The 14722-nt window shown below is 47.8% G+C and overlaps 1 protein-coding gene across 5 annotated transcripts in view; it reads right to left on the reverse strand.

Moving 5' to 3' along the window:
* The window catches only part of FBLN2 (fibulin 2), a 99892-nt gene that overhangs the window by 18246 nt on the left and 66924 nt on the right, over window positions 1–14722 (reverse strand). For 4 of the 5 annotated variants that reach the window (XM_059480305.1, XM_059480304.1, XM_059480306.1 and 1 more), the window contains exons 3-9: window positions 14199–14310; window positions 12147–12276; window positions 7581–7767; window positions 6630–6836; window positions 4551–4667; window positions 2817–2918; window positions 1314–1454 (exon numbers count right to left, since the gene is read on the reverse strand). In XM_059480305.1, coding sequence (XP_059336288.1) covers window positions 1314–1454; window positions 2817–2918; window positions 4551–4667; window positions 6630–6836; window positions 7581–7767; window positions 12147–12276; window positions 14199–14310 — 996 coding nt within the window. The remainder of the gene's footprint in view (window positions 1–1313; window positions 1455–2816; window positions 2919–4550; window positions 4668–6629; window positions 6837–7580; window positions 7768–12146; window positions 12277–14198; window positions 14311–14722) is intronic. The other variant, XM_059480308.1, reaches the window with a different exon arrangement.

Consider the following 14722-nt stretch of genomic DNA (forward strand, 5'->3'; position numbering starts at 1 on the left):
TGCAGACATAGGCACTGGCTTAGCTTCAGAGCACTCCTGGGAGAGGTGAAAAAGGACAGATCCATCCTTCCTGCACCGTCCAGGGAAAACATCAGGGGCGTCAGTGGCAGCAGTCGGGAGCAGAGCTTGAGCAGGGGCCGTTCCTGGAGCTGCAGGCTCCTGAGCAGGAGTGTGGTGCCTGGGCACACCCTGGGCACCTCCAGCACCAGCTTCAGCTCAGGCTGAGCTGTCTCATAAAGGCCTCTTTCCTTCCAGTGCTGCTCTCTCAGCCATTTCATTGGAATCAAATAATTTCATTCATTTCCCATTCTTACCAGTACCTCTGATTTCAAAATAAATAATAATAACAACTAAAAAATAAAAATCCAGTGCCAACAATTTAAGGATCACCCAAAAGGTGGTAAATCACAGTTCTTCTCTGGATTCTGACACTGCAGAAGTTTTCCTGCTGATGCCCAAATGCCACACGGTGCTTGTTAACCAGATGGGATCACTGAGCTTTAAAGAGAGGAGTAAAACCAAAGCTGTGGTGGTCAGAAAAACAGTGTTATACATGTAGGGAGGAGGACAGGGGTGGAAGAGAGCTCTGCATTCACACAGGACAGTAAAGCCACGGGCACTGATGCTTTCATGGATGACTGGAGGTCTCCAAGTGCTCCATTTTTCCAGGAAATGCTCCTGCTGCCACCTAACCCAGACTCTACAAAAATACCCAAAAAAAGAAACTATTTCACATAAGCTGAGGTCCTGGCTGCTGGGAGCAAACTAAATCCTCATAAATACACTTGTAAAAATTGATTGGTTTCTTCCATGAAGTCAAACAGCAGGGATGATCCAGCAGAATTATGATGCACCTTTGACTTTTACACAAAGAAACTTATGCCAGAATCAACAAAGGACTCATATGAATTTTAAAATTCCCTCCCTTTGGAAAGGATCTTTTCTAGACTCACACGGATTATTGAGCTGTATTTCTGAAGTTCTGTGGTTTGGTGGTGTCTAGAACTTGGCAGTGTTGGACTGTGCAGAGGGATCAGCTGCTGTGACCCCTGAGCTCAGCCTGCAGCCAGCAGAGCTGCTGTGCTCCCCACCCTGTGGGCCTGGGGCTCCTGCTCAACGTTACCTGCACCTGACATGGCTGGGGAAACACCAAACAGCACAGGACTCATGAGGTGAAGAGCTGAGCAAATGGGGCACGTGCGATGTGTGTTTGTGCTGGGTGGCTCTGAGATGCCAGATGCAGGGATGGTGGGAGGTGCTGCAGAGCATGGAGAGCTGGGATGCTGAGGGAGGCCGCGTGCCTCTCGTCTTACCAACACATTTCCTATGCCTGTTGAGAATAAAGCCCTCTGCACACATCCCACTGTGGCTGACACAGGAGAATGATCCCAGTGTGTTCTCACAAAACTGTCCGCTGGAACAAGCCTGAGCACCTGTCAGGCACTCATCCAAATCTACAGCAGCAGGGGCAGCCAAAAGGGAAAAACAGAACTCCATTAGAACAGTCCTGAAATGGAACAACATTTCTGTCACGCCGGGGATGCCAAGATGAAGTGTGCTGGAGCTCCCACATCAGCAGCAGGCTGCAATACATGCAGTGTTACACTGAAAATAGGGCTGGAATAAAACCTCAGAGATCATTCAGTCCTTGATCACACTCCTGTGCTTTTGCCTTTCCAAAAAGAAATATCCTTTAAAAAATCCAAAAAGAAATAGCCTTAAAATGCCTTAAAAACAGGCAGGCATTCACATAGAGACAGTGCACACTCCTTAAAAGAAACCGGTCACAGTGCACCACCACCCTCACCATCAGATCCTGACTTCAACAGAGGTTATAAATGTCCCTTGCCAATGTTTAAACTCACTGCCTCCACTGACAAATACAAATTTTTTCATTTCCTGTAGGAAAACGATTGCCTTGAAATGCCCCTTTTGATGCTGACATTAATTAATCAAATTAACTTCCACCATGCTTGGGTAAGCAGCGCACTGTGAATATTTCATCTGGTGATATTAAAATCCCATTTTCTTCACAGACTGTCTGGAATTTTATGAAAATGATTTGTTATTCAATAAGATCTAAGATTAAGAGTGATGTGGATCATTTGTGAGCAATTCTGAGCATTGGGAGCTCCTGCTTGTATTTCACTGTTATTGCTCCCTTACTTAGAGATTTATAATTAAGGTTTGTCACAGGACATGGCTTCTGACCCCCGAGCCCTCCCTGGGCAAACACATCCTTTGTGACTACTCAAGAACATCCATTTAAAATGTCTGCAATGTGAATGGTGAGGATGCAGCTTTGGAATTCACTGCTCATCTCCCCAGCAGCAAATGAACACCTGGAGCTGGCCCAGCTCCCATGGCATGTCCTGTGAAGCTGTGAAGCCTCCCTGAGTTCAGGTTTCCAAGGCAAGAGGAGCTAAAAGCAAACAGAGCAGATGCCAGGGCAGAGCTGTGCCCTGAGAGTGCCCAGGACAGCAAAGGTGACCTGCTCGCTGCTCCTGCTCCCAGCCAGAGTGCTGAGTGTCCACAGCTGTGCACACAGGGCCTGGGGAAGAACCTCAGCGGGAAGAGAAACCAGAAGGGCTGTAAAAAAGCCTACAATGTCAGAGGAAAAAAGCACCAGCCCAGGCTTGCCTCCACCTCACCACACTGTGCTTCAGGAGGTACCTGTGAGGCAGAACTGAGATTCCTTCTGCCAAATGGTCTCTCTGATGGCACTGCAATTCCCAACTCTGAAAATGAGGAACAGCCAGGGGTGTGAGGTACACAAACATTTAACCATGGCTCTGTGGGGAGCCCAAAGCACTCACCTTCACAGGAAACCCCATCAGCCATGAGCGTGTAGCCAGCCATGCAGGAGCACACAGCATCTCCGTCCACGATGTTGCACAGGTGCTTGCAGGGGCCGTTATCTGCACAACACAAAATTGCACAGTGCATTGTCAGAACTCAGTGCATCCCTCCGGGTGTCCAGAGTTGCCAGGGACCCTGTAGAGGGGCTTGGAGACCCAGACATGCTGCCCAGACCACCTGGGGATTTGATTGTGACCCTTGGAGCAAGTTGCCAACTTTGTGTGAGGACATGAAAGTCACACAGGTTTGAATGGTGTAATAATAAAATGATCACAGGGTGAAAATGTATATTTTAGGATTTTTGGTATGGGGGTTATGGGAACAAGATGGAGGAATCAGGGCGTGTCCAGCCTTTCTCCTTCTTCTTCTTGTTCTCCATTTTCTGCAGTGAGGCTGGCACTTTGGGATTGGTTTGGAATAGAAGTGCACTGTCTAACATAGATGACAGGTATTGAGAATTAAGTGTAAATATGTTATACATAGTTTGTAGTATAAAAAGACAACACGGCCTCGGGGGCGGTCAGAGTGCCTGTGGCTGCCCTGCTGAGCAGATCTCGGCTGGGCAGAAAGAAAATTTTATAGATATGAATTAATAAACAACCTCAAGACCAAAAAGTGAAGAGTCCAGACTCGTTCTTCAGTTGCACGGGCCGAAGCAGAGACATCCTGCACATCTTGGCTGAGCAAATATCAACAGCAACCCAAGAGTACATCAGGACCCCCAGCATGGATCAGCTGCAGTTCCACACTGCCAGGCCAGCCAGGCACAATCCCAGCTCAGGCCAGGGGAATCAGCCAGGAACCAACCTGTCCAGGCAGCCCTGAGCACTGCTCACATCCTGCTGCTGCACACAGACACAGCTGGACTGCAGTGCTCCCCCTGCCTGCCCTGCTCACACCTCCCTGCCTGCCCTGCTCACACCCTGCCGTGCTCACACCCTGCACTGCTCACACCCTGCCCTGCTCACACCCCATCCCCCTGCACTGCTCACACCCCATCCCCCTGTACTGCTCACACCCTGCACTGCTCACACCCTGCACTGCTCACACCCCATCCCCCTGCCCTGCTCACACCCTGCCCTGCTCACACCCTGCACTGCTCACACCCTGCACTGCTCGCATCCTGCACTGCTCACACCCCCTGTACTGCTCACACCCCCTGCACTGCTCACACCCTGCACTGCTCACACCCTGCACTGCTCACACTCCCTGCACTGCTCACACTCCCTGCACTGCTCACATCCTGCACTGCTCACACCCCCTGCACTGCTCACACCCTGCACTGCTCACACCCCCTGCACTGCTCACACCCTGCACTGCTCACACCCCCTGCACTGCTCACACCCCGCTGCCTGCCCTGCTCACACCCTGCCCTGCTCACACTCCCTGCACTGCTCACACCCTGCACTGCTCACACCCTGCACTGCTCACACCCCCTGTACTGCTCACACTCTGCACTGCTCACAACCTCTGCACTGCTGCACTGCCCACCCCAGCCCGAGGAGCAGTGGGAACAACCCTGGAAGCAGAGAGCAGCCTCACATTTCTCCCTCACGTTTCCCCTGACAATTCCTCAGCCTTGTGCCACAGCTACAGGTTAAAGCTGCACACTGAAATCAGACTGGAGGAGGGATGAGAGGGATTTTATTCTGTCTCTAAACATTCCTCTGCAACTGACACCTCCAACGTACCTTTGCACTTGTCCTGCTCTTCCTGCAAGGACACCACGAGGATGGGCTGGGAGGGAGAAGCTACTGGAGGGATGGTGGCTTCAGCTTCCAGCCTGGTCATCTGTCCTCTGTCAGGATCTGCAAGGCAAGGCAGGATCAGGGACAGCACCATCCCCACCACACACCCCAGAGCAAGGGGTGATCCCACTCATCCCACTCCATCATGGTTTGGAGAAGGAAACAAACATCATGGACACAGATCAGAGAGCCTGGCTGACAGTAACTTCTGTAAGTACTACAATATCTGAATAAACTACAAAGTACTGTTTTCATTTTTAAAACACTTGCTGTATTTTAAATACACTGCCTGTCTTTCATTCGGTATTTTATGGGAAAAAAATCAAGCTTTGACCTTATCCTGTCCATCCTATTTCAACACAGACAAACAACAAACATCATTACAAGCACAGGGTACTTTGAAATGACTTTTGTACAGCCAAGTGGAAAACATGACAGCTGCTGTTTGCCACTAATATTTTCAACAGACAGTAATGTAAAAGGTATCAGGGAATAAAAGAGCTCTGTTACATCAATAAGAGTATCAGTATCATCAAAACAGAAGCCTAAATCCATGGGGCCTAAATCCTTAAGAGGGATATGTCCTGTCCCCACTGAGTTCAAGGGTCACCTGGAGCAAAGTGTGATCCCCACAACAGTGACAGCCTTAAGTGACTAAGGGTGACTGCAGTGCAGGTTTGGGGTGTGGGAACAGTGATTTCCTTAAACAAATGAAGTCAGCACAGACACATGACAGGCTGTGGAGCAGAGACAAACAAAATTCACCTGCTTGGCACACAGCCTGAATCATTTCCCCAGGAATGCCCAAGATGGGCACAGCCACACAGGGACAAGGAGAACTGAAAGGCCACTGTGCCACGTGTGGTTCAGCCAAGCAAAGCCCCTGAGCTTCCCTCAGCCTGGCACAGCACAGGCAGCACCAGCCCTCCCTGCCCTGGCCCCTGCCCTGCCCCTCTGAGCTCCCACGGGTGTCCCCTGCCCCTGTGACAGTCCCATTCCCCTGGTGAGCTCTGCAAACCCCTGGGCGCCCCTGGGCACAGCCCTGAGCAGCACAGCCCTGCAGGTCTGCAGGAACACGACTTCCCACATCACAAAATGTTCCACCCAGAACCTCAGCACAGAGAGGCACTGCTGGGAGAAGAACAGCAAAGCAAAGCAAAACCATAAATTAAACCATAAACCATAAAAAAACATTGCTCCAGGTGAGCAATGAGGCCAGATCCTGCAGTGCTAAAATAAGAACTTCTCTTTGCCTCTTTTGGATTAGGTTCCTTTCCCAGAATTTTAATATAAGCAGAGCAGACAGCTGCCACAGGAACAGTCAAATGCATTCTTGAGGTAAATGCTGTAACACTACATTGAGAAGGATGACATACAGACTGCTCATTGTTTGGCTTGGGCAGAGGATTAGAAGCCTAAGGAGTTCTGTCATTGGATGGAAACACTGCTTTTGCTTGTTAAATAACAGAAAGCACTTGTAACTAATATGAGGTTTCAACTTTCTGGGTTATCTGACTTGAAATTGTGCCATTGGAGAACTCCACACATCAAAACAATTACAGCACAGGTGACTTTCTTTTCCAGACTTCCACCACACCAGACAAATTTGGAGTTTGTTATCACTGAAGGATGTTAATGATTTGAGATAAAAATCAAATGCTGTCTGTCTGAACTGAGTTAAGTTTATCTAAACTTATCTAAAGAAAACCTAACTGTGAAATACAAAATCACTCTGAGAAGAACAGCTATTTCTTAAAAATTCTTTACAAATCCCCTTCTGAAAAGTGCAAACAGTCTTGATTTGAACATATGAAACACCACCCTTATCCCATACCACCAAACACAAAAATAAGGTGTAACTGAGTGTCCTAAATTACCATTTTTCTTTATATTTTACAATTTCTACAGAACACATCCATGCATTAACACCCATTAAAAAAGAGAAACTGCATAGAAACTAAAGAAAAGCTTGGCTGGTGAGTGCAAGTATAAAGACACTGCCCTTCATGTGCCTTTTCTCACCTGGAGAGCAGCTGGTGCCATCCTCCTGCAGGGTGAACTCAGGGAAGCAGGAGCACTTGTAGGAGCCCACGGTGTTGATGCACAGGTGCTGGCACAGCTCCCCCCCGTAGAGCAGGCACTCATCCAGGTCATCCCCGGGCAGGTTATTGGAGAGCTCGGCCTCACTGCTGATGGACAGCGCTTCGTGGTGATCCTCCCTCTCTGAAACTACAGCAGAGCGTGTCTGACAGCTGTTCTGGCCTTGGCACAAAATGCCAAGGAAAGCCAGATCCACCCAGAACAGTTACTGCAAGGACATTACAAAGGAACCCATCCTGGAGATAACACTGTGGTGCTGGAGGGCGACCTCCTCCTTCCCTAGGGCTGCAGGGACAGATTTTACAGAGCCACTGAGAAACAGTCACAGGGGAGGCCACAAGCTGACCTTCCACATCACTGCCAACCCCATTCCCACTGACATTTGAACTGTGCTGAGCCCCAGCTGAAATTGGCCCCATACTGAATTCCAAATTTCAGGAGAAGTTATCCAATTGGTTTGGTTTCCAACATCACAATTTGTCGGCTTCTCCTATATCAGCATCAGCAGCAGCCTGGGAGCCACTGAGCAGTGACAGGGCTGTCCCTCCTACTGCCTTTAAACACCAGCCAGAGCTGGAGCACCACCTGCTTCCACTCCTGACCAAGGCTTTCTGTGACATTAAAATTAAATCCTTAAGTGAGTTTCTCAGTCAGCTTTTCCTGAACACACAACACCAAAGCTCCTCTCTCAGTGAGGTCTCAGGTATATTTAGGGATGAGATTCTTTGCTTTCTCCAACCTGCCTTAGGAAGAAGGCAATCTGTGCTAGATCTGAGAGGAAAGCAGCTGTGCCCCTGATGCCCTGCTGCCTCCAGCAGCTGGCTGAAGGCCCTCAGGGTGAGGCAGAGCCCTCAGTGACAGAAGGACACTCACCCTTCTCGGGGGTCACCGTGGGCACGGGCTCCGGGTGCCGTCTGATCTCGGGGTGCACGAAGTGATCCCCCCCTTCACAGCAGGACAGCATCACGTGGCTGCAGGGGTAGCCCAGGTTGATGTTGGACTCGCAGCTCTTCCCCTCACTCCTCAGGCGTAGGCCCAGGCTGCAGCAGTCACAGCATTGCTGCAAGACAGGGCAACATCAGCCACCAGCTCTGGGAACATTGGCCACCAGCACTGGGAATGTCTGTCAGCCACCAGCACTGGGAATGTCTGTCAGCCACCAGCACTGGGAATGTCTGTCAGCCACCAGCATTGGGAATGTCTGTCAGCCACCAGCACTGGGAATGTCTGTCAGCCACCAGCACTGGGAATGTCTGTCAGCCACCAGCACTGGGAACATCAGCCACCAGCACTGGGAATGTCAGCCAACAGCATTGGGAATGTCTGTCAGCCACCAGCATTTAGAAGCCCTGAGCAAACTGCCAGGGCAGTGGTGGAGTCTCCACACCTGGTTCAAAAAAGTGTGTGGATGTGACCCCTGAGGACATGGTTAAGTGCTGCACAGGGCAGTGGTGCTGGATTTACAGTTGCACTTGATGGTCTTAGGGGTCTTTTTCCACCTTAACAATTCTATTCTGTAATTTAACACAGTTTCAGGGATGAGCCCACACACACCTGGAACTGATTTGCAGTTTCCTAAGCAGTGGAGCATCTGGAAAAACATTTGGAGCGTGGACAGTTGTAAATATCAAAGTTTTACTTGTGCTTGTTTTTGCCATTCTGCACCAACGGGTCAACTGCAGCCACAACAAACACAAAGTCTGGCTGTGCCAGTGATTTCAGCAGCTCCACATGCCAGGAAGGCATGGTGCTGCACATCTTGCTCCCTCCAGGCCTTGCCTGTGTGTAGTATGAACAGAAATTATAAACAAAATAATAGAAATCTGCAGCTCTTTGCATTAGAGCTCAAAGCATGGTCAGTTTGGAGCTGTGTGAAGTGGAAACAACGTGCACAGATGTGAGGGCCAGAAGCATCCCAGCCTGTCAGTGCCAGCACAGACTCTCCTCTCTGCACTCCAGCCCTGCTCTGACCTTTATTTACCTGGTTGTGCTGCACAGCATCCTGCTGGGACTGCCAGGAGGGACCCCAGGGTGTCTTTGATGAGCTCTGTGCCTCTTCTTTCCTTCCTCAGAGTACCTGAACAGCAGCTTCACTGACATGCTCATCTCCCACCTCTTGCAGTTTGCTCTGCTGCAGGTGGCAGGCAAAAACTGTGTGCTGCTTTACTCAGTCCCAGACAAATCTCCTGCACAGTCAGGCCACAAAAGGGCATCACATAAATGATACCAAACTCAAGAAGTCCACACTGTGGCTGCACAGTGGATACCTAACCAAGCTGAGGAGCTGAGTCTGCTGCAGAGACAACAGGGGTCACACCTGAGCTGGAGATGCCTTTGGGGATTTAAGTGTCCTCTCACCCCTAATTTATTTATTTGTTTGTTCATGTATTTTAGCTAAAATACCATGTTTCACTGCCAGAAAAGCAGAGTCTCCTTCCCTCTGCAGCTCCTTTGACATCACCCACTAACTCAGAGCTTGCAGCCACACTGGAGGAGCCTCCCTGAGCCCAAGAGGAGACTCAGCCTGCTCAAACATTCGGGTACCCTGTGGAAAGGGTCAGACACAGGATTTGAGCTGGCAGCAGGAGCTCCAGGGACAGAGCAGTGGCCAGGAGGGAGATCCCTGAGCTGGGAAGGCACTAAGAGAAGCAGCGTTCTGAGGAGCATGGGAATGAGGAGGGATCACTTCCCATCATTAGAAATCCTAGGTGGGCATTCCCATTAATCCAGAGCCTATCTCCTGCAGGGAGATGCACCCACTGCCAGCTCAATGCTCAGGAACTCTTGTGCTGAGCCCCTTTTTTCAGGGCAGCACTGGGGTTCTGTGAGCACTTCACACTCACAGCACAGCCTGGCATGTGCAGCCAGCACTGAGGGCTGCAGCTCTCATTTTATGGCCCTGCTTCCTAATCTGAGAAATCCCCAAACACCATAAACAGCAGACATTACTCACATCTGCAAATATGCACAGCCATAAGGAGCTCCCTTCACGTGCCCAAATACATTTGTGAAAAATTATTTACACTATGGGCCTTGAAGAGGATGAATTATTTTGTACACTAAATAAGCTTAAATTATGTTTTCAAATGAATATTTAAAAAAAAAAACCCTAGCAATAATGAATTGTGGTCATGCTAGGAAAGGGAAAATTCCTCTTGCCATCCTCCCCAAATCCAGAACCCTCAAATTCGAATTTTATGAAAACAAATTCTCTTTTTTTGTCTTTTGTTTTAACTCAGTTTTGTCACCTTCAATATGCAAAATAGAAGTTCAAGATAATACATGTTTTTACTGAAGTAAAATGTGCAATATTTGCCTTGAAGAACCCAGCTTCTTTCAGTCATAATTTGATTAACAATTTATCCCATGTGCAGGCATGACAGAGAGTATTAAATCAGTCATACATCTTTGGGCACACATATTTTCCAGGTGAACAAAACTGTCTCATTTTCCAGTGGAAAAACTTGTTCTCTGAAAAGTTCCTTCTAAAATGAAAGAATTTGAATGTCTTGACTTTCTGTTAGCTGCTTTTTGAACTTCCCAGGAATTCTCCAATTGATTTAATAGCAAATATGACTATTTTTACCTTGCAATTGAGAAACCCACCTTGAGAACCACTCATTGGTTCACAGCTTTCTGCATTCCCCTCAAAACTATCTTAGCTGGAATTCTGCATAATTGGATTTACCATGGTGGAGTCTGCATGCACTAGGGAAAATCCTAAGCCTGAGCTTTTGGTGTTAAGAGTAAATAACAATTAAAGCACCCCAAGATTGGGTTGATTTAGCACAGGCTGAAATCCTGGATCTGAAAAACCAGCACTGCCACACTCACCTTGAAGCAAAAGGTGAAAACATCTTAAATGCCTGAAGACCCACGAATGTTTGTAACCTGGAGATAAAACCCTGGCTTTTGGCAAGACAGTGTAAATATCTTGCTGGGTTTTGAGGCAATTAATGAACCTTTCCACATTCCAGACAAATTTTTTTGATTTATGCCACAGGATTTACTAAGAGCAGACAGATCAGGGGAAACACCACTATGGACTGTCAGCATCCTCTCCCAGATCCCCTCTGAAACAATGTTTAACCACAATAAAATTAGAAAACCTTTCTTGTAATACAAAGCATTAAAAAGCAGTAGAAAGTTGGATTATTTTGTATTACAGCAGCACATACTGTAATGTTAAAGTAATACGAAGTCTCAACAGTCTCAATATTTATTGATTTTTTTTCAAGCAGTGGCTGCAATGACTCAAGAGCTAAACGAGCTAAATAGGTGAGCAAAGCTGCTCAGTAATTTTACTGTCTCAGACGGTTTATCTTAAAGGAAAAATCCCACTGGAACTGGCATGAGGAACCATTCCACGGGAGTATTTAGTCACTGGTTTCAGCTCAGCCAGGAATGATGGAGCTCTCCCTCCCCAGCCCTGCCTGAGGAATGGCATGTGTAATCAGGTTGACTCCACAGCCTGGCTCTGCTGGGCATGCAAACAACCCCTGGTGAAAACCTAAGAATAACAATACTGTCACATTTCAGACATATTAATGTCTTCTCCTGAATGCACAAATTCTCCTTTTACTCTAATGACAGACTTCAGACCGAAATTAGCAATGGTTCTGAGGATGACAAATCAGCACAGCTAATTAACCCTTAAAGCCTGCAGTGGATGTCCACATTCCCTGCTTTTCCAATGAACAATTATCTGGGAGAATCTGCGATGTAAAAGAACAGATAGAACTAATCGGGTTCCTGCTGAGCCCGGGAAGCTGTACTTAAGCTGAGCTATAGCTATGTAAATGATGATCAGAGGGAAATGACTTCTGAAAGGCACTGTTCTGGTGAAAACAGGACAAGCGAGCTGCTGAATCTTCAAACTGGTTTAAATTGGTTTGGCTCCACTGGTTCTCATAAAGCAAATCTCATTTATCTAAGCAGAGGCTGTTGCTCAGGATTTGTGATTTGTGCTGTCCATTAAGGGTTTGCCTTTATTTATGAACAAAAGCTTCCATCATCATCTAAATGCTTGTTCATCTAGTCCAGCATTGTGCAGAACTGGGAAAGGGGGCTACAATTCAACACTGGAGCCAAGCAAAGTGCCCAGTAATGGCTTTCACATTATATCTTCAATTAAGTTTTGCCCCATCATTTTTTAAATTCTTCTACACTATAGATATAAAAACTAAAATGGACTTTTCAGCTACTTCCAAAGCGAGGAAGCAAAAGCATTAGAGCCAGTTAGGTCTCCAAAACGGAGATGGAAATTAATTCAAACCAACATTACAGCAAAGTTTTAAAAGGGGCTGCACACTGAAATGCAAACAGCACCATTTCAGTGCCACATTCCTGCAAGTTCATAATTTCTGTGCCCCACAGGAATGCAGAAGCAGATGCCTGCTGAGGCAGGAGGACACCCTGCACACCCACAGGGGAGCTCACCTTGTAGGAGGAGCCCGCGCAGGGGTCGCTGTCCTCGGGGCCACACGTGTCCCCCTCCTTGGCAGCCACCATCCCGGCCAGGCAGCTGTTCTCCCTCACCGTGGACACGCAGCACTGCTTCTGGGCAATCCTGCAAGGGACAGGGCACTGTCACAGAGTCCAGGGCACTGTCACACACACACAGCCCAGGGCACTGTCACACAGCCCAGGGACAGGGCTCTCTGACACCCCTGCAAATGTCCCAGTGCCACCTCAAGTACCCCACTCGGAACACCTGAACACGTGCAGAGAACTATGCTGGCAGAACAGGAATACTCATTTCTTTAATGAGTATCTCCTTTGTACCTATCCCCCGGATCCCTGGCAGTGCCCAAGGCCAGGCTGGACAGGGCAGCCTGGAATAGTGGAAGGTGCCCTTGCCCATGGCAGAGGGTGGAACGGGATGGGCTTCCAGTCCTTCCAACCCAAAGCAGACCGGGATTTTACAATCTTTGGGCAGTGAGTTGAGCTGGAGCAGACTCCTGGGAGCTGCAGGAATTGCAGGGTTCCAGCACAGGGAGTGCCCTGGGGCTGGAGAGGGGCAGGGTCACCGGCCCTGCTCACTGGCACAGCTCCCCGTGGCAGCAGCAAGGTTTTGTCCTCACTTTCCAGGCTCTGAGGCCACATACTTGAATGCTTTTTTACATAAAACATTTTGTTTAGACCTAATATTTAGGGGCAGGCTTAAATCTTTAAAACAGGGACACAACTGAAATTTTACAACTAAGACAACTGAACCCCTGATCTCTTATTCCTTTTAATCTCAGTAGGTTCACAGGGACTGAAACATTTAGGATGTGGCTTTTTCATCTACAACCAGCCTCAGATGTGCAGGTGCAACTCATTCATGTACTGGATTTGCACCTACTTAGGCCGAGGCTGGGATTTTTAATCTGCCTTCACTTCACAGACAGTTGGTATGTGTCAGTTATGTCAGCCAGATCCCAGCAGAAAGGATTTCAGTCTCCCAGTAACTTCAGAAAGGTGCAGTGATACTGAATTTGATAAAAGGGATCATGCCAAAGCTTTTCAATGCTCTAAATGACGGGATCAGTCAGTGAAAATGTGAGTCTGGAGTGGGTTTGTCTCCATCCTCCCCAAGGGCTGCTCCAGGCTCGTGGACAGGGAAAGGGATGAACTGCAGCTGGTCCGGGTTACCGTGCACCCATCCCTGTCCTCCTGCCGTGCAGAGTTCCCTCTCAGGGCAGCAGGATCAGGGTATGGTCCCACTCCAGCAGAACCAGGGCCACTCACAGAGCAATCAACACACCCCTTAACACACGGATGGATAATCACTGCACTCAGCACTTGCCAGCTCTGCCCTCCCACTGAACTGCAACTCCACAGATGGGCGGAATGTCGCAGACATCTTTTCATGAAAAATCCTTTCCTCTTAGTATTTTTCCTCCTGAGAAGCTGAGAGGCCTCAGGAACAAAATGTAAACAATGGTTATCTGCCGCTGTGGAATGCAACAGGTGCATCTGTGATTGGCCATGTTAATTTGTTTGTAATTAATGGCCAATCACAGCCAGCTGGCTCGGACTCTCTGTCAGAAGCCTTTGTTATCATTCTTTCTGATTCTATTCTTAGCTTAGCTAGCCTTCTGATGAAACCTTTTCTTCTATTCTTTTAGTATAGTTTTAATGCAATATATACCATAAAATAATAAATCACGCCTTCTGAAACATGGAGTCAGATCCTCATGTCTTCCTTCATCCAAGAGCCCCTGTGAACACGGTCCCAGGCGGAAAATGGGAAATAAAAACCTGTGCTCTGCTCATGCGACAGACAACAAAAAGAAACCTTGAAAAGCTTTTGTCCAGATTACATTTTGGGCAAATGGAGGGGGAAATCCTGGCTTCTAAGTAGCCATGAATATTGCCAGCCCACAAATAATTCAGACAATGAATGACACAGTTTCCAGTTTCCTGGACATCCCATGAAGAACACTTTATTTCTTTTCAAGGGTTACTCTTTATGCTTACCAAAATGTTCAGTTTTACCTTACGTACCTGCAAATATCACCATCCATGCCACTTACAGGGATTTCTGTGCATTCCCCGTTGTCTATTGCCCACTGCTGGCCAGCTCCACAGCAGCTCTCAATCAACTCCTTTGTGGAACCTGTACGAAGCATACACACAGATTTTTTAAGATTATTTTGTATGGAATGGATTTGGTTTAACTCTGCTTCTTAATTGAGAAAATCTTAAAAATAACGATTGTTCAGGGTGAGGTTTTTCCCTTTATTTCCACATTTTGTTTGGTTAAGGAAAAAAAAAATAAAGAGACAACTGATACCTAAAACATCTGATCACCTGGTGACGTCCTTCAGGGGGGAACGGCAGAAGGAAATTAAGCCTTTTAAATGTTATAAATTACATAAATGGTTTGAAGGACATTCTATATTTGACAACTGTGAGCAAAATCCTTGAAAAATCATGCTTGGCCACTTGGCAAGTTGATTTAGTCATCATGCTGCTGTAACAGTGCTCTCACTACACAGGCTGGGTTAGCACAGAGTGCCCCAGCCTTG

Source organism: Ammospiza nelsoni, chromosome 11 (genome assembly GCF_027579445.1).
Source record: "Ammospiza nelsoni isolate bAmmNel1 chromosome 11, bAmmNel1.pri, whole genome shotgun sequence".
Lineage (NCBI taxonomy): Eukaryota > Metazoa > Chordata > Aves > Passeriformes > Passerellidae > Ammospiza > Ammospiza nelsoni.